Source organism: Pseudophryne corroboree, chromosome 2 (genome assembly GCF_028390025.1).
Source record: "Pseudophryne corroboree isolate aPseCor3 chromosome 2, aPseCor3.hap2, whole genome shotgun sequence".
In the NCBI taxonomy this organism is placed as follows: domain Eukaryota; kingdom Metazoa; phylum Chordata; class Amphibia; order Anura; family Myobatrachidae; genus Pseudophryne; species Pseudophryne corroboree.
Window position 1 is genome coordinate 670,173,019 of NC_086445.1, and position 27,412 is coordinate 670,200,430.

A 27,412-nucleotide genomic window follows, 5' to 3' on the forward strand; every position below is an offset into this window, starting at 1 on the left:
CCCAATGTACCTCGCAGAAAGAATTTTAAAAAAGGCAAGTTCTTACCATAAAACTCGTTTTCTGCTGCGGGGTACACTGGGCTCCACAAGGATAGACATTGGGGATGTCTAAAAGCAGTTCCTTATGGGAGGGGACGCACTGTAGCGGGCACAAGAACCCGGCGTCCAAAGGAAGCATCCTGGGAAGCGGCAGTATCGAAGGCATAAAACCTTATGAACGTGTTCACTGAGGACCATGTAGCCGCCTTGCACAATTGTTCAAGGGTCGCACCACGGCGGGACGCCCAAGAAGGTCCAACTGACCGAGTAGAATGGGCCGTAATGTGAGCAGGAGCTGACAGACCAGCACTCACATAAGCATGTGCAATCACCATTCTAATCCATCTGACCAAAGTCTGCTTGTGAGCAGGCCAGCCCCGTTTGTGAAATCCAAACAGAACAAAGAGAGAATCAGATTTCCTAATAGAAGCAGTTCTCCTCACATAGATACGGAGAGCCCGTACCACATCGAAAGACCGCTCTTTGGGAGACAGATCAGGAGAAACAAATGCCGAAACCACAAAGTCCTGATTAAGGTGGAACGAAGAAACCACCTTAGGCAAATAACCGGGACAAGTCCTAAGAACCGCCCGGTCACGGTGAAATATCAGATATGGGGAACAACAAGACAAGGCACCCAAATCCGACACTCTTCTAGCTGAGGAAATAGCCAGCAGAAACACCACCTTAAAGGAAAGCCACTTAAGATCAGCTGAACCAAGAGGTTCAAACGGAGACTCTTGTAATGCCTCCAAAACCACCGACAAGTCCCAAGAAGACACAGGCGGGACATAGGGAGGTTGGATACGCAACACACCCTGAGTAAAGGTAAGGTCGCAATTTTTCTCTGAAACCACACCGACAAGGCAGAAATTTGAACCTTGAGGGAGGCCAGATGCAGGCTTAAGTCCAAGCCCTGCTGAAGAAAAGCCAACAACTTGGCTGTACTAAACTTGGAAGCGTCATAATTGTTAGATGCGCACCAAACAAAGTAAGAATGCCAGATCATATGGTAAATCCGAGCAGAAGCCGGTTTCCGGGCCCGCAACATAGTTTGAAAGACCGCCTCAGAAAACCCTTTATCCCTCAAGACGGAAGCTTCAAGAGCCACGCCGTCAAAGACAGCCGGGCTAGGTCCTGGTAGACACAGGGGCCCTGAACGAGGAGGTCTGGGCGTTGTGGAAGTAGGATTGGACGCTCTGACGATAGGCCCTGCAGGTCTGAGAACCAGTGCCGTCTGGGCCACGCTGGAGCTATGAGAAGCAGGATTCCTCTTTCCTGCTTGAACTTCCGAATTACCCTGGGCAGGAGTGACACCGGAGGGAAACAAGTACGGCAGCCGAAACCTCCACGGCACCGCCAGCGCATACACGAATGCTGCTTGAGGATTCCTTGTCCTTGCTCCGAAGACCGGAACCTTGTGGTTGTGTCGAGACGCCATCAGATCCACGTCTGGCCCCACTTTTCCACTAGGAGTTGAAACACTTCTGGATGGAGACCCCACTCTCCGGCGTGTACGTCCTGACGACTGAGAAAATCCGCTTCCCAATTCAGGACTCCCGGAATGAATATTGCCGATATGGCCGGTAGATCGCATTCCGCCCATTGCAGAATCCATGAGACTTCCTTCATTGCCAAACGGCTTCGAGTGCCGCCTTGATGATTTATGTAAGCCACTGTGGTGGCATTGACCGACTGTACTTGAACAGGACGGTTCTGAATTAAATGCTGGGCCAGGCTCAACGAGTTGAAGACCGCCCGCAATTCCAGAATGTTGATCGAGAGGAGAGACTCCTCCTTGGTCCACCGACCCTGAAGGGAGTGTTGCTCCAGCACCGCGCCCCAACCCCTTAGACTGGCATCTGTCGTCAACAGGACCCAGTCGGATATCCAGAAGGGATGGCCCCTGCACAATCGTTGGTTCTGGAGCCACCGGTGCAGCGACAGACGGACCTCCGGAGTCAATGAGATCATGTGAGACCTGATCCGGTGAGGCAGGCCGTCCCACTTGGCCAGAATCAGCCTCTGGAGGGGGCGAGAATGGAATTGAGCATACTCCACCACTCGAATGCTGACACCATGAGACCCAGCACCTGCATCGCCGAATGTATCGACACTTGCGGACGAGAAAGGAAGCAACGAATCCTGTCCTGAAGCTTCAGGACTTTCTCCTGATACAAGAACAACCGCTGGTTGTGAGTGTCCAATAGCGCTCCCAGGTGCACCATGCTCTGAGAAGGGACCAGGGAGAATTTCTTCCAGTTGATGAGCCACCCGTGGGCTTGCAGAAACCGCACAGTCATATCCAGATGACGCAGGAGAGGTTCTGGGGAATTTGCCAGGATCAACAAGTCGTCCAGATACGGTAGGATCCTGACCCCTTGACGGCGGAGTACCACAGTCATCACCGCCATAACATTGGTAAAGACTCGTGGAGCCGTAGTTAAACCAAAAGGTAATGCCCGAAACTGGTAATGGAGGTTGCCAATCACAAACCTCAGGTATTGCTGATGCGACACTGCTATAGGAATATGCAGGTAAGCATCCTGTATATCCAGGGAGACCATATAATCCCCAGGTTCCAAGGCCAGAACTATAGAACGAAGGGTTTCCATATGGAACTTGGAGACTTTCACAAACTTGTTCAATGCCTTGTTGAGAATGGGCCAGGAGGACCCATTCGGTTTCGGGACTAGAAACAGCGGAGAATAGTACCCCCAGCCTCTCTGAGCAAGAGGCACCTGTACTACCACTCCTGTGTCCAGGAGGGTCTGTACCACCGAATGTAGATTTTTTGCCTTTGGTCCAAAGGGACGTCTGTCAGGCAAAATCGATGAGGGGGACGGTTTTTGAAGGCTATGGCGTAACCCCGAGTGACGACTTCCCGTACCCAGGCATCTGAAGTGGTCTTCAACCATTCCTGGGTATATCCTAGAAGCCGGCCCCGTCATGCGGCAAGCTTATCGGTCTTGGAAGCTGGCTGACGGGCAACCCAGGCTCTTTTGGGCTTTGGCTTACCAGATTTGGAAGTGCGGGCCTGCTTGTGGTACGCCTGACCTTTTGCTTTACCTGAAGGACGAAAGGAAGTACCTTTAGCCTTCGACACAGAAGGAGCGGTACTTGGCAGACAGGCAGTTTTGGCAGTAGCCAAGTCAGCCACTATCTTATTTAAGTCCTCCCCAAACAAAATATCTCCCTTGAAAGGGAGTACCTCCAGGGGTTTTCTAGAGTCCAGATCCACAGACCAGGATCTCAGCCACAATAACCGGCGAGCCAGGACTGATGTAGTAGAGGCCTTGGCTGCTAGGATACCGGCATCAGAAGCCGCCTGACAATATATGACAAGCATTGTCTAGCATGGTCAGAAGAGATTTCAGCTTCCAACTCTAGGGCCCATGCTTCAATAGCCTCTGCAGCCCATTTTGCTGCAATAGTGGGCCTTTGTGCTGCACCCGTGAGGGTGTAAATCGGTTTCAGACAACCCTCCACACGTTTATCCGTAGGCTCTTTTAGAGACTCGACGGTAGTGACAGGTGGAGCTGAGGAAACCACCATCCTAGCCACATGCGAGTCCACTGGAGGAGGTGTTTCCCAATTTTTAGACAGCTCTGGCATGAGGGGATAGTGAGCCAGCATCTTCTTTTGAGGCACAAACTTCTTCCCTGGGTTTCCCCAGGATTCCTGACGTATATCCACTAGGTGGTCAGAATGAGGTAAAACTTGTTTAACCACCTTCTGACGCTTGAACCTATCTGGTTCCTTAGGAGGGACAGATGGCTCGGGATCATCCGTAATCTGTAGAATCAACTTAATAGCCTCCAAAAGATCAGGAACATCCACATGTGAACTACCCTCCCCATCAGCAGTTTCTGTGTCAGAATCTGTGGGGTCAGTGTAAGCGCCATCTTCATCAAACGAGGTGTCAGTGACAGCAGTGGATTGTGAGGAGGTAAGAGCTCGTTAGAGGACCCCTTGGTCTTAGGCGAGCGAGGGTCAGACATTTTAGTAGTCAAGGACTAGTTCAATTTCTTCAATTGAGCAGACAAGTTATCTGCCCACGGCGGGTTAGCCGCGGGGACCACATACGGTTGAACCGGCATAGGAGGTTTCATAGGGGGTGTTAGTTTAGTAACTAGCGTATTTAGAAGTGTGGAGAAAGTAGCCCACAGCGGGTCATTATGGACCCCCGTTGCCACAGTTCCACTGGGGGGCAAGGAGCCCCCTGAACCAGAGCCCGCAGCTGCTATATTCGCCTAACAGGGATCTGTGGCGTCAGCAACACCGGTAGTGTGTTCAGCCACAGAACCGTTACCTTCAGAAGCAGACATGATATAACTTGCAATATCAGGTAACACAGTACAATTGTCAGCAGCACAATACCTGTTGCCCAAACCCCTGCACAGTGTAGTCAGCACAAGCAGGGATACAGGAGAGATATGGTGACTAAAATCACAGAGAAAAATACAAAGTAGAGTATATCTTGTGAATATCCTATATTATATTATTATAAACCTGACTCACCAAGCCCCCTCAGGTTATAGAATATAGGGATAGCAAGTTGAGTGAGAGACACGAAATGGAAATCACCCAGCAAGCTAATGCACACACATATAGTCACAGTTATACAATGCCGAGGTTATTACCAACAATAATACTGCACTGGACTAGCTTATATATATACAGCTATGTAGTCAATAGATATAACACTGCACAGTAAGAACTGGATGTATATCACAGGGTACTTGTACCAGAGAACCCTGACTAAATGCACTCTTTCTTAACTATCACTGTCTAAATGACATGTAGAATACTTAAGTGTCTTGTAAAGTCACAGCGAAGACTACCAGGCGGCTTTACATAGGAGGATTTGCCCAAGCAGTCCCGGGAACAGTGTAGCTGAGAGAAATGGCACCCAAACACTGACAGGGAGTGAGGGAGAAACAGATATGCAGCTCCAGGGCGGGAACATTTACTGGAAATGGCGCCCTGGGGATGGCGGAGGGGCTCCAGGTCTAAGCCTTATCCCCTCTGCTGGCAAAACCACCTGGTACTGCGGGCTACAAATATATACGTTATGGTAAGAATTTACCGTTGATAACGTGATTTCTCTTATGTCCACAGGTATCCACAGGATAACATTGGGATATAGATGAGCGACAGCGGAAATGGCACCAACACGGTCACGAGCTTTCTGGCCTCCCAGGATGCATCGGGGCCTTCACCATATAGTCCCGCCCACTGACTCAGTCAAATCAGTTCTTTCCACAGCGATTTAGGCAGGAGCATCAGGTAGAGACCTGTTTAGGCGATAAGAACACACATGCACATCCTTCCATACAAGAAGGAAGAGGTTTAGTGATTGTCTAGATCCTCAAATCAGATGCGTCAGGGTGGGATCCCTGTGGATACCTGTGGACATAAGAGAAATCACGTTATCAACGGTAAGTTCTTACCATAACGTATATTTCTCTGGCTGGGTCCACGGGATTATCCACAGGATAAAATTGGGATTCCCAAAGCCAATTCTAGTGGTGGGGACGCTCCTGATTACACAGGAGGACCTTTCGCCCGAAGTCTGCATCATGAGAGGCAAAAGTATCCAAGGCATAATGTCTAATGAATGTGTTTATGGAACACCATGTGGCTGCCTTACATATCTGTTCTGCTGAGGCACCCTGTTGTGCTGCCCAAGAAGGACCTACCTTACGTGTAGAGTGTGCAGAGACATTAGCCGGAGTAGGGAGATCTGCATGAGAATAAGCTTCTGATATTACCATTCGGAGCCATCTCGCCAGCGTCTGTTTACTAGCAGGCCATTCTCTTCTATGAAATCCGTAGAGGATGAAGAGAGAATCTGTTTTCCTGATGGCACTAGTACGATCTATGTAGATAGCGACGCTTCTCCCGCAGATAGTCCCGATACCTGAAAAGATGGGACTACAATCTCTTCATGCAGGTGAAACTTTGAAACCACCTTAGGAAGAAAACCAGATCTCGTTCTGAGAACTGCTCTGTCTAAAAAGTTAGGAAAGGAGACTTACACGATAATGCTCCTAAATCTGACACTCTTCTGGCTGACGCCATTGCCAGTAGAAAAAGCACTTTAGCCGTTAACCACTTAAGATCTGCTCTCTTAAGTGGTTCAAACAGAGGACCCTGGAGAAATTTAAGAACAAAATTCAAATCCCAGGGAGCTGCAGGAGGAACAAATGGAGGTTGAACATGTACAACTCCCTGAAAGAAAGTACGTACATCCTGTAAATCAGCAATCTTTCGCTGAAACCATACAGTTAACGCTGATACTTGAACTCTCAAGGAAGCAACTTTCAAACCTTTATCCAATCCTGCTTGAAGGAAATCCAAAATCCTGGATACTTTAAAAGATCTTGGATTCAAATTTTTTCCAGTACACCAATGAATATAGGCTTGCCATGTTCTATGATACACACGCGCTGAAGAAGGCTTTCTTGCTCTAAGCATAGTTTGTATTACTTGTTTCGAAAATCCTCTAGCCTCTAAGATAGAAGTTTCAACAGCCACGCCGCCAAAGACAGGCGATCCAGATGGCTGTGACAACAAGGACCCTGCATTAGCAGATCTAGACGTTGAGGGAGCAGTATCGGTGCTTCCACGGACATCCTTAGCAGATCTGTGTACCAATGCCTTCTTGGCTCCCTTTGCTTGTTTTATCTTTCTCACTACTCTGGGTAACAGAGATATTGGAGGGAACAGATATGCCAGATGAAATTTCCATTCTACTGACAGTGCATCTGTCAGGACCGCTCCTGGGTCCCTTGTTCTCGATCCGTACCTCAGAACTTTGTTGTTTAGACGAGACGCCATGAGGTCTATCTCTGGTAGACCCCATCTGTTCACTGTTGCCTGAAACACTTCTGGGTGTAATGCCCATTCGGTTTCCTGAATGGTGTGTCGACTGAGAAAATCCGCTTCCCAGTTCAGTACACCTGGGACAAATACTGCTGACAATGCTGGGAGATGGAGTTCTGCCCATCTTAGAATGGGAGTTACTTCCTCCATCAGTCTCTTGCTGTGAGTTCCTCCCTGATGATTGAGGTACGCTACTGCTGTCGCATTGTCTGAGCAAATCTGGAACGGTCTTCCTTGCAGACTGTCCTTTGCCTGAACTAGAGCCATATAAATGGCCCTTATTTCCAACAGATTTATTGGCATGCGACTTTCCCTTGCGGTCCATTTTCCCTGGAACCACAGGCTTCCGAGTACCGCCCCCCAGCCTTGGAGGCTGGCTTCTGTTGTCAGGACTTGCCACTCTTTTATCCAAAAGGGTCTCCCCTTGTTTAAATGGTCTGTCTGTAGCCACCACGCTAGAGACCTTTTTACGTTTACTGGAAACTTTATCATCTGCTTTTTTATCATCTGATGATTTCCGTTCCATTTGGTCAGGATAAGGTGCTGCATTGGTCTGGAGTGGAATTGCGCATATTCCACCATGTCGAAGGTTGATACCATCAGACCCAACAGTCGCATTGCTGCATGGACTGACATTGTCTGGGCGTGCAACGCTTCCTGAGCCATGACCTGCACCTTGACTATCTTTTCTCTGGTAAGAGAACTTTCTGTAGGTCTGAAACCAATATGGCCCCTAAATGAACCATCCGCTGTGACGGATTCAGGGATGACTTTTCCCAATTTATGAGCCACCCGTGTCTCTGTAAACAAACTATTGTCTGTTGAAGATGGCTCAAAAGTAAATTCTGCGAATGTGCTAGGATTAATAGGTCATCGAGGTATGGGAATATTCTTATCCCGTTTGCGCAGACAAGCTGCCATAACCACCATGATCTTGGTAAACACCCTGGGTGCTGTAGCTAGCCCGAAGGGCAAGGCTTGGACTGAAAATGTTCCTGGAGGATGGCAAACCTGAGGTAACACTGATGTGCCTATAGCACTGTCACATGTAGGTAAGCATCCCGTACATTCAGAGATACCATGTAATCTCCCGGTTCCATAGCCAACATTATAGAGCGTAACGTCTCCATGTGGAACTTCGGGATCCAAATGTATTTGTTCAACATTTTCAGATTGAGAATTGGTCGATATGACTCATTTGGCTTCTGGATTAGAAATAGATTGGAGTAAAACCCCTGTCCCCTTTGTGATGGAGGTACTGGGACAATCACACCTGACTGCAGTAACTTTTGGACTGCTTCTTGCAGGGCATTGGCCTTCGACTCTATACGAGACGGGCTGGTGCAAAAAAATCTTTGAGGAGGCTGCCTCCTGAATGGGAACCCATACCCCTGAGATACTACCTTCTGCACCCAAGCATCTGTTGTTGACTGTTGCCATATGTGTGCAAAATAAAGGAGTCGGCCCTCAACCCTGGAATCCTCCAGGTGGAGGCCCGTCTCTTCAGGCTGACGGTTTCTGTTCAGGCTTGGAAGCTGACTTTTTGCTAGCCCACTGCTTTTTTAAACTGGGGTTGCTTAGGCTCCTCTTTAGCTTTCGCTTTGCTTTGCCAATGAAAAGAGCAAAATTTTAGACCCTTGGACATAGGGTTATAGGTAGCCGGAAATCTGACCTTCTTTGATTCAGCCTCTGATTCTAGGATATCCGATAAAGGTTTTCCAAATAATGTTACCAACAAAAGGCAATGCTTCCAATTCTTTCTTGGATTTCACATCTGCCTTCCAGGTACGTACCCAAACTGCTCTGCGAGCGACTACTGTCAAGGCTGAAGCTTTAGAAGCAACTGTACCTACATCAATTGCTGCTTCTTCCAAGTATTGGGCAGATTGTCTTAAATGGCTAAAATGATCCTCTTGCTCCCTAGTAGGAGAAGAGATGTCATTCTCTAGTTCCTCTATCCATTCGCCCATTGCCTTTGCTACCCAGGCCGAAGCCATAGCAGGTCTTACCACTGCTCCTACTAGAGAAAATATATTTTTCAAAAGGCTATCTACCCGTCTGTCTGTGACATCATTTAGTGAGGTAGATGACAGTGGTAAAGCAGATTTATGCACAAGTTGCAGAACATGTGCATCTACTTTTGGAGGAACTTCCCTTTTTGAACACTCCACAGCTGAAAATGGATAATAAGAATCCCATCTTTTAGGAATCTTATATTTCTTACTGGGCATAGCCAAGACTCATCCATCATTTCCGTCAGCTCATCTGACGCTGGGAATTCAGCTTTCACTGATTTTGTTCGTTTAAACACAGGTGCTTTAGATTTTAACACTGGCTTGGCTGGCTCTTCCAACGAGAGAACAGCCTTCACAGCATTAATAAGTTCAGCTACATCTTTTGAACTAAAACTCTGCGACTGATCATCATTCAAATCTACTGTATCATCAAATCTGTTGTATCATCTTGTGTAGTCTGCCACATAGACGTATCTGTCTTAGTCTTACCTGTCCCTTGGTTGCTTGTAGAGGCTACTGGAACCAAGCCATAGGAAGGGAGCTGCATGTATGGGTTAATAGTGTAACCTAACCCTTGAGGTGGTGCTACCGGAGTTAACCTGTCCGCTATTGAAGATAGAGTATTTGCGAACATATTCCATGGTGGCTCTGTTGGTGGTTGAACCAACTCCTGTTTTTTACTTTGCTGAAAAGCAAAACAGTTCGCACACAAGCCCTCATAAGTGACCAATTGGTTCACACCAATTAACCCTGCCTTACAAGATAAGCATGTTAGGGATGTAGGAGTGCTTGATAAATTCTCCTCGTCACTTTTGCCGCTCACAGACATGGTAATAATCTGCTAATGACTACACAATTTGTGACTGAAAATCACCTATATATGAGTATATAGAAGTGAGATCAATCTGACCACAGTGCACCTGAATTGAGGGTCAGAACAGGACTGACATTACACAGAAAAGTCAGCACACATACTAGCAGTCAGTCACATGTTAAAGCATTAGACATTGTCATATGAGAATACAACCCCCATAACAACTTATACATAAGTAGGAAAATTGTACTTCTGTTTTTAACTGGTTCTTTTTCGACATAACATGCAGAAAACACAGTAATATACAGATCTCATATGCAATAGGTACTAAAAATTAACAATTCATACTAACAAGTAGAGAATTTTTAGTACTGTATACCCTGCCTCCGGAAAGCGGGATACAGGGAGACTCACCACACTTCCATATCCAAGCAAATACGCTCGTAAGACACTGAGTGGATTCAGGCGCTACTGATGTACACCAAATCAGTGTAGCTGTGTCCTGACCCCTCTAGTAAGAGGAAATCCATAGACTTACCGTCCCCCCATGATCCGGCCACAGCCTGGTTACGTCTGCTGGACCTGCTAGAACATCCGACACAGATGCCCGTCGAGACAGCACCAACACCGCGAAGGTAAGCGTTGTTGCGACCCGGTCGGGAGTTGTTGGAGCGACTCTTTCAAGTATGCGTTTAAGACGCTGTTTAGAAAAGTCGCTCAAAAAAATATAGTAAGTCTATAAAAATAAAATAATAAAATAAGAACAAAAGCTTGAGGCTGCTTTATTCACAGCAGCCCTGTGACCATGCGGCTTCCTGCCGCACCAAGCAAAAAACTGATTTGACAGAGTCAGTGGGCGGGACTATACGGTGATGCATCCTGGGAGGCCAGAAAGCTCGTGACCGTGTTGGTGCCATTTCCGCTGTCGCTCAACTATATCCCAATGTTATCCTGTGAATAATCCTGTGGACCCAGCCAGAGAAAAAAAGGTTTAAAGAGAAAACCTGACCTGCACCCATGCCCTGGTGATCTAGTGGGATCGCATGTACTGCCACAGTGTCCACCACCAGCGTGCGCGGCCCGCCTCCCACCGGCCGCGACGGATCGCGATACAGCACGGGTCCCGCGAGCGGGACCCACTCACCACCTCCCGAGGCGCGGCCACGCGATCCCGGAGAGCACCAGTCGTGTGTGCCTGACCAGAAGAAAACCGGAGCCTCCCGCTGTAGTTACCCGGCAACCAGGGCGCGGGAGTGTACAGTGCCGCTGGGGAGAGATGGAGCTGCAGCAGTGAATGTCTCCTGACATCTACACACTGCCGCAGCCCTTGAAATCTTCACTTTTCTTCATAAAAAAGCTCTTCTTAAGGCTGCCTGGAGCAGCCCCTCTGTTATGTGCCTGCTATCTGCGGCACCAACTACAAAACTGAGCTCCTGTGCAGGGAGGCGGGGTTATAGAGGAGGCGGCGCTATGCATCTTGGGAACAGTCAAAGCTTTTGAGCCTGTTGGTGCCTCAGATCAAGATCCTGCTCTACACCCCCAATGTCTATCCTTGTGGAGCCGAGTGTACCCCGCAGCAGAAAAACCTGAGAAATATCCCTGTTTCCAATGATTCGAGGGAACAGGGATCAGCACCCTTGCGGACAGAAGCTTCTGGAACGCCTCCAGCAGGACGACCCTCCTGTCATCGGAAACCGGCAAACCCGTAGTGAAGAAACACTGAGGCGGGTAGCATGTAACCGCAAGTGATGAAAGTCCTGACCTCAGCAACTGGACAGGAGTGTACCCAGGCCTCCCTGAAATTCCTCAGACAAGCTCCCACCCTGGTGGGAGGGAGGGGCGTCCTGCGGTGTGTGTGGTGGAGGACCTACCATCAGGCTGGGTCGAGGTTGTTGAACCTCTGCCTCAACCTCAAGATCCACGGGTGATGGAGTCACCACCCCTGGTATGGCCTCGAAACCTGTAAGTGGTACGAAAGGACCGAAAGGAAACACTGGTCTAGGTCCGACGAGGAGCTGGTGCAGCAGAGGGGAGATAATAGGATTTTAATACCTACCGGTAAATCCTTTTCTCCTAGTCCGTAGAGGATGCTGGGGACTCAAAAAGGACCATGGGGTATAGACGGATCCGCAGGAGACATGGGCACACTAAAAAGACTTTTACTGGGTGTGAACTGGCTCCTCCCTCTATGCCCCTCCCCCAGACCTCAGTTATAGGAACTGTGCCCAGGAGAGATGGACATTTCGAGGAAAGGATTTTTGTTAACTAAGGGCGAGAAACATACCAGCCCACACCACAAACATACTGTACAACTGGAGCAACAGGAAACCAGATAACAGTATGAACTAACAACAGCAACAAGCTGAATACAACTGATACACAAACCTTGTGTAACTGAAAATAACCAGTATCAAAACAACTGCAAGGAACAGTCCGCACTGGGATGGGCGCCCAGCATCCTCTACGGACTAGGAGAAAAGGATTTACCGGTAGGTATTAAAATCCTATTTTCTCTTATGTCCTAGAGGATGCTGGAGACTCCAAAAGGACCATGGGGTCTATACCAAAGCTTCAGACCGGGCGGGAGAGTGCGGACGACTCTGCAGCACCGATTGAGCAAACATAAGGTCCTCATCAGCCAGGGTATCAAACTTGTAGAATCTAGCAAAAGTGTTTGAACCCGACCATGTAGCTGCTCGGCAAAGACCCCTCGGGCAGTCGCCCAAGATGAGCCCACCTTCCTGGTAGAATGGGCCTTTACTGACTTCGGCAACGGTAGCCCAGCCGAAGAATGAGCGTGCTGAATCATATTACAAATCCAGCGTGCAATAGTCTGCTTAGAAGCAGGATTTCCAATCTTGTTGGAAGCATACAGGACAAACAGAGCCTCTGTTTTTCTAGTAAGAGCCGTTCTGGCGACATAAATTTTCAAAACTCTTACAAAATCAAGAGATTTTGGGACTGCCACAGCATCCGTAGCCACAGGTACCACAATAGGTTGATTTATGTGAAACGAAGAAACCACCTTCGGCAGAAATTGTTGACGAGTCCTCAATTCCGCTCTATCCACATGAAAAATCAAATATGGGCTCTTGTGAGACAAAGCCGCCAACTCGGACACTCGTCTGGCAGACGCCAAAGCCAAAAGCATGACCACTTTCCAAGTGAGAAACTTTAACTCAACCTTACGCAAAGGTTCAAACCAGTGAGACATAAGAAACTGAAACACCACTTCAAGATCCCACGGTGCCACGGGTGGCACAAATGGAGGATGGATATGCAGCACTCCCTTCATGAAAGTCTGAACCTCAGGAAGGACGGCCAATTCTTTTTGAAAGAAGATAGATAAAGCCGAAATCTGCACTTTGATGGAACCCAATTTCAGGCCTGCATCCACGCCTGTCTGTAAAAAATGGAGGAAACGACCCAAGTGAAACTCCTCCGCAGGAACTGCTTTGGTTTCACACCACGACACATACCTTCTCCAAATACGGTGATAATGTTTTGCCGTGACCCCCTTCCTAGCCTTAAGGAGAGTGGGGATGACCTCCCCGGGAATACCCTTCTGGGCTAGGATGTGGCGTTCAACTTCCACACCGTCAAACGCAGCCGCGGTAAGTCCAGGAACAATCCTCTCTTAGAGGAAGCGGCCAGGGATCTTCCACTAGTAATTCCTGAAGATTCGGATACCAGGCACTCCGAGGCCAATCTGGAGTGACGAGTATAGCCTGAACCCTTGTTCGTCTTATGATCCTCAACACCTTTGGAATGAGAGGAAGCAGAGGGAACACATACACCGACTGAAACACCCACGGAGTTACCAGGGCGTCCACCGCACAGGCTTGGGGGTCCCTCGACCTGGAACAATACTTCGGAAGCTTCTTGTTGAGGCGAGACGCCATCATGTCTATCAGAGGCATTCCCCAACGCCTAGTCACTTCTGCAAATACCTCTTGATGAAGAGCCCACTCTCCTGGATGGAGATCGTGTCTGTTGAGGAAGTCTGCTTCCCAGTTGTCCACGCCCGGGAGGAAGACTGCTGATAGAGCGCTCACATGCTGTTCCGCCCAGCGGAGAATTCGTGTGGCTTCCGCCATTGCCGCCCTGCTCCTTGTTCCGCCTTGGCGGTTTACGTACGGGGAGGGTTTAGCTAGAAACTACGGGTCATGCAGTGAGAATAGTGGGGATGGCGTCAGTAAACGAAATGGGGGAGAAGTTGGGGGGAGGGTAAGAGCAGGCGGTAAGGTTACTAACATGGGTACTAAAAGAGATTTTACCAAAGCACTAACCAATGACGATTACAGGTCATCATTGCTACATAAGGTGAAAGATGTCCCTAACGCAAGGGAAAATACTTATCTTAGTTGTATGTATGTAAACGCCAGAAGCATTACTGGTAAAAAGGGTGAACTAGAGATACTTGCAGCAAACAAACAGTATGATATTATAGGCATTACTGAAACTTGGTGGGACGAATCTCATGATTGGACAGTCAATCTAGAGGGCTATACACTGTTTAGGAGAGACAGACTAAATAAAAAGGGTGGAGGGGTGTGTCTTTACGTAAAGCCGTTTTTAAAACTTGATATACGGGAAGATATTCAGGAGGGGACTGTGGACACTGTCGAGACATTATGGGTAGAAATTGCATGCGGGGAAAAAGGAATAAAAAAGTTAGTATTGGGTGTATGCTATAGGCCGCCTGGTATCAACGCATCTGATGAGGAATTGTTACTAAAGCAAATTGAAAGAGAAGCAGGAGTAGGAGACATAGTAGTGATGGGAGATTTTAACTATCCAGAGATAAACTGGAAAAACGATTCATGTGATACTGCTAGGGGCAATATGTTTTTAAACACACTTAATGATAACTACTTAGTTCAACTAATTGAGGAACCAACTAGGTACAATGCAATCTTAGACCTGGTATTAACAAACAATGGGGATTTGGTATCAGGTTTTATAGTAGGGGAACCCATAGGAAACAGCAACCACAATATGGTCACATTCAATATCAGTTTCCATAAACAGCCCTATACTGGCTCAACTAGGACTCTAAACTTTAGCAAAGCTAATTTTGAAAAGATGAGGGTATTTTTCAGGGATCTTGAATGGGAAGGTTTGTTTTTAGGAAAAAATACTACGGAGAAATGGGAGGTACTAAAATTCCTGCTAGCTAAAAATACACTCAAATTTATTCCTACGAGCAGCAAAAAAAGGAATAAAAATCATAAACCGATGTGGCTTAATAAAAAGATTAAGGAAGTTATGGACAAGAAAAGGCGAGCATTTAAAAAATACAAATCTGATGGGGAAGCAGTCATTTCAGCACTATAAGGAATGTAACAAAATATACAAAACGGAAATAAGAGCGGCTAAAGTAGAAACTGAAAAACTAGTAGCAAAGGAAAGCAAAGCGAATCCCAAAAAATTCTTTAAACACATTAATAGCAAGAGATTAAAGAAGGAGAGTATAGGCCCTTTAAAAGACAAGTTGGGAGTCTTAAGCAAAAATGATAATGACATAGCGGACACACTAAATGAGTTTTTTTCAACAGTATTTACTAGAGAGGACCCAATTCAGGGACTAACATATAATCTCAATAATGAGAATATCACACTGATAGGTACTTATTTAAGCGAGGAAGTAGTCTGTGACCGATTAAAACATTTAAAGATTAATAAGTCACCAGGTCCCGATGGTATTCACCCAAGGGTTCTAATGGAGCTTCATTCTGAACTTGCAAAACCGCTATTTTTGATCTTTAAGGATTCAGTAATATCAGGCATGGTTCCCAAAGACTGGCGTATAGCGGAAGTAGTGCCTATATTCAAAAAGGGAAGTAAAGCTGAACCAGGTAATTATAGACCAGTTAGTCTTACATCTATAGTGGGGAAAGTATTGGAAGGTATTCTAAGAGATAGTATTCAGAAGTTCCTTGAAGTCAATAAGGTCATTAAAAGGAATCAACATGGGTTTATGAAGGGCAGATCCTGTCAAACCAACTTACTTGGCTTTTATGAAATAGTAAGCGCAAACCTAGATCAGGGTAAAGAGGTGGATGTAATCTTTTTAGATTTTGCCAAAGCGTTCGATACTGTACCACACATGAGACTTATCTACAAGCTACAAGAATCAGGGCTAGGAAGCACAATATGCACTTGGGTCAAAAACTGGTTAAATAATAGGGAGCAGCGCGTTGTGGATTAATGGATCTTTTTCAACTTGGACTGAAGTGCTAAGTGGAGTGCCGCAAGGCTCAGTATTAGGACCGCTATTGTTCAATATTTTCATTAACGACCTAACAGAAGGTCTAGAGAGCATGGTGTCAATTTTTGCAGATAATACCAAATTGTGTAAAGTTATAAATGCGGAGGGGGATGCTGAGTCACTTCAGAATGACTTAGTTAAATTAGAAGCTTGGGCAGGGAAATGGAGAATGCGCTTCAATACAGACAAGTGTAAGGTAATGCACTGTGGTAACAAGAACAAAAATAACACCTACCTACTAAATTGGGTAAAATTAGGGGATTCTGTACTGGAAAAGGACTTAGGTGTCCTCATAGATAGCAAACTAAGCAGTAGTACCCAAAGTAGGACTGCAGCAAAGAAGGCTAATAAGATATTAGCATGCATAAAACGGGGAATTGATGCTAGGGACGAGAGTATTATACTCCCGTTATATAAATCACTTGTGAGGCCACACCTTGAATACTGTGTACAATTCTGGGCACCTTACTACAAAAAGGATATCATGGAGCTAGAAAAGGTTCAAAGGTGGGCGACCAAACTAATTAAGGGTATGGAGACGCTGGAATACGAGGAAAGGCTTGCAAGACTAGGCATGTTTACACTGGAAAAGAGGAGATTAAGAGGGGACATGATCAACATTTACAAATATATAAGGGGACAATATACAGATCTTGCGCAGGACCTGTTTTTGGTTAGATCAACACAGAGAACTCGTGGACACTCACTCAGGCTAGAGGAGAGGAGATTCCACACAATACGGCGTAAAGGCTTTTTTACGGTAAGGACGATACGTGTTTGGAATTCCCTGCCTGAGGGAGTTGTAATGGCCAACTCAGTCAACACCTTTAAGAATGGGTTAGATAAATTCCTAATGGATAAGGATATCCAGGGTTACGGGGCATAGTCACGCACTATGGTTATTATAAAAAAGAGGGGTTAATCGGAACGGCAGTCAGCAACTTCAGTCAAAATTTTATACAAAATAATCGTGCATAGGAGACCACAAATAGTTTGAACCCGATGGACAATTGTCTTTTTTCAACCTTAGATACTATGTTACTCCACCGCTGTTATGTTGTCCGACTGGATCAGGACAGGGAAACCCTGAAGAAGGTTCTTCGCTTGCAGGAGGCCGTTGTAAATGGCTCTTAACTCGAGAACATTTATGTGGAGACAAGATTCCGGGCTTGACCATTTTCCCTGGAAACTTCTTCCTCGCGTGACTGCCCCCCAGCCTCGGAGACTTGCATCTGGGGTCAGCAGGACCCAGTCCTGGATTCCGAATCGGCGTCCCTCTAGAAGGTGAGAGCCTTGCAGCCACCACAGGAGAGAAATCCTGGCCCTGGAAGATAGACTTATTTTCCGGTGCATGTGCAGGTGAGACCCGGACCATTTGTTCAGCAAATCCCACTGAAACACCCGAGCATGAAACCTGCCAAACGGAATGGCTTCGTAAGCCGCAACCATCTTCCCTAGCACTCGAGAGCACTGATGAATCGACACTCTTGCCGGTCTCAGATGCTCCTTGACCATGGTCTGTATTTCCAGAGCTTTTTCCTCCGGAAGAAACACTCTCTGTAGCTCCGTGTCTAGGATCGTGCCCAGGAAGGGCAGCCAAGTTGTCGGGATCAACTGAGACTTTGGCAAATTTAGAATCCAACCATGATGTCGCAGCACCGACAGGGAGAGCTCCACATTTCTTAGCAACTGTTCTCTTGATCTCGCCTTTATCAGGAGATCATCCAAGTACGTGAGTACCATCATTTCCGCCATAACCTTGGTGAAAACCCTCGGGGCCGTGGAAAGCCCAAACGGCAACGTCTGAGATTGGTAATGACAATCCTGTACCGCAAATCTCAGGAAGGCCTGATGAGGAGGATATATCGGGACGTGTAAGTAGGCATCCTTTATGTCGACTGACGCCATAAAATCCCCCCCTTCTAAGCTGGAGATCACAGCTTGAAGAGATTCCATCTTGAACTTGAAAATTTTCAAGTATGGACTGAGGGATTTTAGGTTCAGAATCGGTCTGACCGAGCCGTCCGGCTTCAGCACGACAAAGAGGCTCGAATAGAACCCTTTCCCCCGTTGGGACGGGGGAACCAGCACAACTACCCTCTGTTGACACAGCTTTTGTATTACAGCATTTACTACTACTCTTTCTGGAAGAGAAACTGGAAGGGCCGACTTGAAAAAGCGGCGGGGGGGCATCTCCTGAAACTTCAGTTTGTACCCTTGGGACCCTATGTCTAAAACCCAAGGATCCAGGGCCGATTGAAACCAGACCTGACTGAAGACTCGGAGATGGCCCCAGCGTCATGCGGTGGACATGGTAGAGGCGGGGGAGGACTTTTGGTCCTGGGCGCCTGACACTGCAGGCGACCTCTTTCCCCTTCCTCTACCCTTTGAAGCGAGGAAGGACGTACCCCTACCTCTTCCTTTTTTTTGTATTTATTAGGCCGAAAGGACTGCATCTGCTGATGGGGCACCTTTTTCTGTTGTGTGGGAACATAAGGAAGAAAAGATGACTTACCCGCAGTAGCGGTAGACACCAGGTCAGCAAGGCCGTCACCAAACAAGACACTACCTTTAAAGGGGAGAGCTTCCATATTTTTCTTGGAGTCGTCATCAGCATTCCATTGATGAGTCCACAGCGCCCTCCTGGCCGAGACCGCCATGGCATTGACTCTTGATCCCAAGAGGCCAACATCCCTCGCCGTATCCTTTAGGTAATCAGCAGCGTCCTTGATATAACCAAGAGTCAAAAGAATGTTATCCTTATCAAGGGTATCCATATCAGAAGCCAAATTGTCAGCCCATTTAGCAATAGCACTACTCACCCATACCGACGCCACAGCAGGTCTGAGCAATGCACCAGTATTAACGAAAATGGCCTTCAATGTCATCTCCAGCTTGCGATCCGCCGGATCCTTGAGAGCAGCAGTGTCAGGAGACGGCAGCGCCACCTTCTTGGACAACCGGGATAGAGCCTTGTCGACATTGGGAGACGACTCCCATTTCTCCCTGTCATCAGAGGGGAAAGGATATGCCATAAATATTCTCTTGGGAATCTGTCACCTTTTGTCCGGCGACTCCCAAGCCTTTTCACAAAGAGCGTTCATTTCATGAGAGGGGGGAAACTTCACCTCAGGCCTTTTCCCTTTAAATAAGCAAACCCTCGTGTCTGGAACAGCAGGTTCCTCAGAGATATGTAAAACATCTTTAATAGCCACAATCATGTACTGAATACTCCTAACTACCCTTGGGTGTAAAGTAGCCTCATTGAAATCGACATCGGAATCAGAGTCCGTGTCGGCATCTGTATCTACCATCTGGGTAAATGAACGTTTCTGTGACCCCGAGGGGGTCTGTACCTGAGACAAAGCGTCCTCCATGGATTTCCTCCATGTTTGTGTCTGAGAATCAGATTTATCCAGCCTCTTAGACAATAAAGCCACATTTGCATTCAGTGTACTCAACATATTCACCCAATCAGCAGTCGGCTGTGCCGACAGAGTCATTCCCAAATCCTTTTCTGCGCCCCCAATAACTTCCTCCGGAGAGGAACACTCAGCCTTCGACATGTCGACACGTAGTACCGACACATCAACACTCCCAAACAAGGGGACAGACCCACAGGGAAGCCTACAGAGAGAAACACAGAGGGAGTATGCCAGCTCACACCCCAGCGCCCATATACTACAAAGCAATAATATGTGTGGTTAGCGCTGTCATTAACAATAAAAAGCACCAAATTGTATGTGTCCCCCCCCCCCCCCCCCTCCCCCGTTTTGCTCTCTTGTTGCTTTGAAGGAGCTTGGAGGTCCGGGCCAGCGTCTCTGCAGCGGCTGTGGAGAGAGAGAAAATGGCGCTGGTGAGCTGTGCGGCTAAGCCCCGCCCCTTCCCAATGCGCTGTAGTCCCGCTCAAATTTGAAATATTTATACTGGCGGGGGTATTGTATACGGTGCCCGGGCACCGAATATGCTCTTTGCCAGGCAGATTGACCCCAGTAACTGCTGCCCAGGGCGCTCCCCCCCAGCGCCCTGCACCCTGTAAGTGCCGTTGGTGATGTGTGTGGGAGCATGGAGCGCAGCGCTACCGCTGCGCTGTACCTCCGTTACTGAAGTCTTCTGCCGTCCGATGTCTTCTGTTCTTCTAATACTCACCCGGCTTCTTTCTTCTGTGAGGGGGGTGACGGCGCGGCTCCGGGAACAAGCAGCTAGGCGAACCAAGGGATCGAACCCTCTGGAGCTAATGGTGTCCAGTAGCCTATGAAGCAGAGCCCTTAACTAAGAAGAAGTAGGTCTGACTTCTCTCCCCTCAGTCCCATGATGCAGGGAGCCTGTAGCCAGCAGGTCTCCCTGAAAATAAAAAAGCCTAACATAAGTCTTTTCCAGAGAAACCCAGTAGAGCTCCCCTAGTGTGTGTCCAGTCACTCCTGGGCACAGAGTCTAACTGAGGTCTGGGGGAGGGGCATAGAGGGAGGAGCCAGTTCACACCCAGTAAATGTCTTTTTAGTGTGCCCATGTCTCCTGCGGATCCGTCTATACCCCATGGTCCTTTTGGAGTCCCCAGCATCCTCTAGGACGTAAGAGAAAAGTGGACTTACCCGTAGTGGCCTGAGAAATCCAGGCAGCAAGATTCTTCCCGACCAGGCCCGTAAAGGGCAACGCTTGTGTTGTTCTCTTGGAATCCGTACCTACCTGCCGCTGTTGCCGCCAGAGAGCTCTTCGGGCCGAGCTAGCCAAAGCGGAAATTCCGGCTCCGAGGAGACAGGCGTCCTTGGAGACCTCATCAAGATATAAAACAGATTTGCGACAATGATCTGCCAAAGGTATCTGTTGATCTTGATGCACACCGTACTGTAGCCCGGAGGAAGAATGTTCCCCAACTACCTACCTGTGCCGGGTAAAGTAGAAACTTCGCTGGCACATAGTTCTATGAGACGGCTCCATCCGCAAGGTTTAAGAACAGGCAGCTTCTTGGACAGGCGAGACGCCGAGGGGTCTACAACTGGAGGGGGTTTCATATCTCTTCCTGCTATCTGCGGGGAAAGGATAGGAAGACAAACATTGTTTGACACCTGAATGTTGCATCCGGATGTTTCCAGGCCACCGTCAGGAGTACATCCAGCTCATCAGAAACTGGAAAAGTCGTTGTCAGTTTTGTTGCCAAACCCCGACGAACTGCTGCAATAAGCGCCTCGAGACCCTGAGACACCGGGTCAGATTCCTCATAAACCCGCTCATCATCAATAACCTGGACATCTATCGCCTCCTCCAATAGAGGCATCTCATCAGCAGAGCCGTGTAACAGGGAGGTTAGCAACCTCATTTCTTGAAACCTGGGGGAGAAAATACGGACGGAGCCTTTGGTTAACATCAACATTACCTTCGTAAGCTGAGATGTCCAAACAGGAGCGTTCTGCAGCCGCGATGAGGGCTGAGTAGATGACGCAGCCACACTCTCCTCACACAACAGGGAATTCTCTGACCATCCTGATTGAACGTCACATAACATTTCATGTGAAAAACTTTCATGCTGCTTTGGGTAGAAAAATCAGACAGAAGGGAGGGGTAAAGGAGCATAGCCACATGTAATCCCTGCCCTATAACGTGCAGCAACAGGCACGTGTCACTGACTAATGTCCCCCAGATCACAGCATAAGTAACACATGTGGTCCAGAACTGGACATGAATCCAGGTGTTGTCCATAGACACTGGTCGTAGCACAAAACAAGTGAAGTAAGGAATAATAAAGGGAGGGTAGTACCCGCCCTGAATGAGTATACTACGAAAATAGTAAAACATGTGACATGTAAGCTCCGCCGTTCTATGTGGCTAGAGGGGGCAACTAGCGATGTAGGTAACAGCACTAGTTCCTGTTTTTTGGGTTTAAGTACCGCCCCCAAACCCCCCCTCCCCACCCCGGCGCGCCCCCCCCCTTTTTTTTTTTAAAACCAATAGCTCCAGCAGAACTTACTATAGAGTGGTAAGCTCCGTTTTTATGTGAAAGAATAAATGATGCCAGTGATTGTAATACGGAGCAACCCACCCTGAGGCTGTGTGATAAACCTGTATGGCCGCCAGCGCGCGCTGAGACTGAGAGCCGCAGTACGGGTGTAAGCTCCGCCCCCCCCCCCCCCCCCCCCCCGTTATGGTGCCCAATTTAAAAAAGGACCGTAACTAGGAGATCTGAAGAGCCCTGGCCATGTGACTCCTTGCAAGTGCGCCGCAGCACCACACTAGTGAGCCCCTCACTGCTGGCCGTGGGTGACCCCGACTCCCGCCGCAAGCAGCGGAGTCCGGTCAGAGAAGACACCTACTCACCTGTGCCGTGCTGCCAGACATGTTCTGCTGATGGAGTGGCCCCGACGCGCTGCATGCAGTGGTGTCCAGCCATCTCCAGAGAGCCAGTGTCTCCTTCAGCCGGGAATCCATCCCAAGGCGCACGCAGCTGCGATGGGACCCCGCCGGCAGCTCCCGCGGTGTAGATTGGCAGAGGCAGAGCTGCCAGTCTGTGAGTGTAAGAAAAGAAAAAAGAAAAAGAAACTTTTCAGGAGAAGTCCCAAGAGTGACCAGCTCCCTTGGGCACAAATTAAAGACTGGCTTGGAGGGGGGACAAAGTAGGGGAAGAGCTAGTCACATGGTTATAAATTTAAAGTGCCAGCTCCCAGTTACTGCCTACTATATCCCCATTGTTACTGCACTCCAGTGGCCCCTAGTGGATGAAGGAGAAAAAGTTTTTAAGAAATGAAGAAAAAAAAAAGAAAAACTTTTGTCTACCTTATGTGTGTCGACCCTTTGACCATGTCGAGCTTTTGAACTGTCTTCCTTTTACATGGCGACCTTTTGACCCTGTTGACATTTTTGACCCTGTCGACCTAATGCATGTCTACCATTAGTGGTAGACCTATAAACTGTAGACCTTTTTAGTGTAGATCTATAGTCTGGATACCCTTGGTCATATTGGTATACAACTGCAAGTAATCATCACAGTTCTTTCACATCATGAGTGCAATAAAAGCATACACAAAATAAACCTATAGGAAAAGCTGTAATACCCTTATTTGGTGACAGGGTACAGAGCAAGCCGTGTAGTACTCCAATGTCTCAATGGTCAATGGAACCATATCCCTCATCTTTGATGCCAACAGAACGCATACTGTGCCTAGTAGCTGTAAGTTTTTTTTTTCCACTGGAAACAAGGACAGGCATGTCCGTATGTAGCTCATAGCAAGTGGAAACACGCCCTCTTCACAATGCTGGTGTTCGCACACCTAGGTTTCAAAGGACAAGAAAAAAAAACATAAAAATTGTTAGAACAGTTTGAGGACATTTTTAAGGCACATTAGATCCACAGAAATTAGGGAAATAATAATGTTACTGATAAAACTGGACGCCATTTTATAAAATCAAATGGTATTATTTTGTTGAACCAAATTTGGTCATGTTATACCTAGAACTCTATTTATTAGGGCTTTGCACTGCCGTCATCAACGGGTTAAGACAGTGATATCAGAGATATCTCTGCCCTTAACCCACTTACTGTCAATTACTGCCATCCCCATTAACTGTATTTCAAAAGTGATAGAAAGCCAAACGTTCAACCTTTAAGGTTCCCATTGCCGGGTACTCAATGAAGCCTTTCCAACTTTAGCTAAATCCCTGCCAAATTGTATGGCTATGTGCATGTGCGGACAGCTGACATTAATTCGACAATAGCCCATCGCAGGCAGGGCTACCATCACAAATTGTGGGGCCCGGGACTGACAAAATAGGCAGGGCCCTAGACGAAAAACATTGCACAAGAAAAAAAACACTTTGACCCCAACAGAAAAAACAAACACACACATACATTGACCCTACAGGGAAAAAACACACAATGGCCCTTACAAGTCCTACACAGGAATATATAAAACACAATGATTCAATGATTGCCTCCACTGTAAAAAACAACAACAGGCTTTTGATATCTACCGGTAAATCCTTTTCTTCTACTCCGTAGAGGATGCTGGGGACCACATCAAGACCATGGGGTATAGGCGGTTCCGCAGCAGCCATGGGTACCGTTAAGACTTTTCAATGAGTGTGAACTGGCTCCTCCCCCTATGCCCCTCCTCCAGACCTCAGTTATAGGAACTGTGCCCAGGGAGACGGACATTTCGAGGGAGGGACTTACTTTAATACTAGTGGTGAGATACATACCAACTCACACCCTCAACTATGCCGCACACATGGCATTTAACATAACACATGCCAACAGGCATGAACTAATTGCAGCAACATGCTGAACTAAGATAACACAACTTGTGTAACTCTAATAACGAAAACTGCAGGTAAAGTACGCACTGGGACGGGCGCCCAGCATCCTCTACGGACTAGGAGAAAAGGATTTACTGGTAGGTATCAAAATCCTGTTTTCTCATACGTCCTAGAGGATGCTGGGGACCACATCAAGACCATGGGGTTTATACCAAAGCTCCAGTACGGGCGGGAGAGTGCGGATGACCCTGCAGCACCGATTGACCTAACTTTAGGTCCTCATCGGCCAAGGTGTCAAACTTGTAGAACTTTGCAAATGTGTTTGACCCTGACCAAGTAGCTGCTCGGCACAGTTGTAATGCCGAGACCCCCCGGGCAGCCGCCCAGGATGAGCCCACCTTACTAGTGGAGTGGGCCTTTACCGATTTCGGTAATGGCAATCCAGCCGTAGTATGAGCTTGCTGAATCGTATTTCTGATCCAACGTGCAATAGTCTGCTTGGAAGCAGGATACCCAATTTTGTTGTGAGCATACAGGACAAACAGGGCCTCTGTTTTCCGTATACGAGCCGTTCTAGCCACATAGATTTTCAAAGCTCTAACCACATCTAGAGACTTTGATTCAGTGAATGTGTCAGTAACTACTGGCACTACAATAGGTTGGTTTATGTGGAAAGATGAAACCACCTTCGGAAGAAAATGTTGACGAGTCCTCAACTCTGCCCTATCTTCATGGAAGATCAGGTAAGGGCTCTTGTGAGACAAGGCCCCCAATTCAGACACCCGCCGCGCATATGCCAAAAGCATCACCACTTTCCAAGTGAGAAACTTCAACTCTATCTCTTGTAGAGGCTCAAACCAATCTGATTGAAGGAACTGCAACACCACGTTAAGGTCCCATGGTGCCACAGGAGGCACAAATGGAGGCTGGATGTGCAGAACCCCTTTCACAAAGGTCTGAACCTCTGGAAGAGAGGCCAATTGTTTTTGGAAGAACACTGACAAGGCCGAAATCTGAACCTTGATTGATCCCAATCGGAGGCCTGCTTCCACACCAGCCTGTAGAAAATGGAGGAAACGTCCTAAGTGAAACTCTTCCGTAGGAACCTTCTTGGATTCACACCAAGACACATATTTTCTCCAAATACGGTTGTAATGTTTCGACGTTAACCCCTTCCTGGCATGAATAAGAGTGGGGATGACTTCCTTGGGAATACCCTTCCTGGCTAGGATCCGGCGCTCAACAGCCATGCCGTCAAACGTAGCCGCAGTAAGTCTTGATACACGCACGGCCCCTGCTGCAGCAGGTCCTCGCGAAGAGGAAGAGGCCGAGGATCTTCTATGAGCAACTCCTGAAGATCTGGGTACCAAGCCCTCCTTGGCCAGTCTGGGGCAATAAAGATTGCTCGAACCCTTGTTTTTCTTATGATCCTGAGTACCTTTGGGATCAGCGGAAGTGGAGGGAAGACATACACTGACGGGAAAACCCACTGGATCACTAGTGCATCCACTGCTACTGCTTGAGGGTCTCTCGACCTGGAACAGTATCTCTGAAGCTTCTTATTGAGGCGAGATGCCATCATGTCTACTTGAGGAACTCCCCAAAGACTTGTCACCTCTGCAAAGACTTCTTGGTGGAGGCCCCACTCTCCTGGATGGAGATCGTGTCTGCTGAGGAAGTCTGCTTCCCAGTTGTCTACTCCCGGAATGAATATTGCCGGCAGAGCTTGTAGATGTTTTTCTGCCCAGCGGAGGATTTTTGTCGCCTTTGCCATTGCCGCTCTGCTTTTCGTTCCGCCCTGCCTGTTTATGTACGCGACTGCTGTTACATTGTCTGCATGGATCTGCACGGGACGGTCTTGAAGAACATGTACCGCTTGTTGAAGGACGTTGTAAATGGCTCTCAGCTCCAGCACGTTTATGTGAAGGCAGGCTTCCTGATGTGACCAACGTCCTTGGAAGTTTTCTCCCTGAGTGACAGCTCCCCAGCCTTGGAGACTTGCATCCGTGGTTACCCGGACCCAGTGCTGAATCCCGAACCTGCGTCCCTCTAGTAGGTGAGAGCTGTGTAACCACCACAGGAGCGAAATCCTGGTTTTTGACGACAGGATTATCTTTCGGTGCATGTGCAGGTGTGACCCCGACCACTTGTCCAACAGGTCCCACTGGAATACTCTGGCATGGAACCTGCCAAACTGTATGGCCTCGTAGGCCGCCACCATCTTCCCCAACAACCGAATGCACTGATGGATCGACACACAGGATGGTTTCAGTATCTGTTTTACCATTTTCTGTATTTCCACAGCCTTTTCTAATGCCAAAAAATACCCTCTGAACGTCTGTGTCCAGAATCATCCCGAGGAAAGACAACCTTGTCGTCGGTTCCAACTGTGACTTTGGATAATTTATGATCCACCCGTGTTGTTGGAGTATCGACAGAGAGAGTGAGATGTTTTGTAACAACTGCTCCCTGGATCTCGCCTTTATCAGGAGATCGTCCAGATAAGGAATTATATTGACTCCTTTCTGACAAAGGAGGACCATCATCTCCGCCATCACCTTGGTGAATACCCTCAGCGCTGTGGAGGGGCCAAAAGGTAACGTCTGGAATTGGTAATGGCAATCCTGAACCGCGAATCTCAGATACGCCTGGTGAGGATAAATGGGAACATGCAGGTAAGCATCCTTTATGTCCACCGACACCAAGTAGTCCCCCTGCTCCAGACTGGAAATCACAGCCCGAAGTGATTCCATCTTGAACTTGAACTTTTTCAGGTAGCAATTCAGATCTTTTAGGTTTAGGATCGGTCTGCCCGAGCCGTCCGGCTTCGGAACAACAAAGAGGCTTGAATAGAAACCCCGTCCTTGTTGTGACAACGGTACCAGGACTATGACCTGGTCCTGACATAATTTTTGGATTGCCGCTGTTACTGCTTCTCTCTCTTGCGGAGAAACTGGCAAGGACGATTTGAAAAATCGGCATGGGGGAACGTCTTGAAACTCCAGCTTCTATCCCTGGGATACTATTTGCAACACCCAGGGATCCAGGCCAGACAGAATCCAACCTTGGCTGAACAGTTTGAGACGTGCCCCCACACGAGCGGCCTCCCGCAAAGGAGTTCCAGCATCATGCTGAGGA

The 27,412-nt window shown here is 47.8% G+C and overlaps 1 protein-coding gene across 1 annotated transcript in view; it reads right to left on the reverse strand.

The window, feature by feature from the left end:
* The window catches only part of CCND3 (cyclin D3), a 160,269-nt gene that overhangs the window by 109,886 nt on the left and 22,971 nt on the right, over window positions 1-27,412 (reverse strand). Inside the window, exon 2 of the mRNA XM_063955082.1 lies at window positions 23,074-23,289. Within this exon, the coding sequence (XP_063811152.1) occupies window positions 23,074-23,289 (216 nt within the window). The remainder of the gene's footprint in view (window positions 1-23,073; window positions 23,290-27,412) is intronic.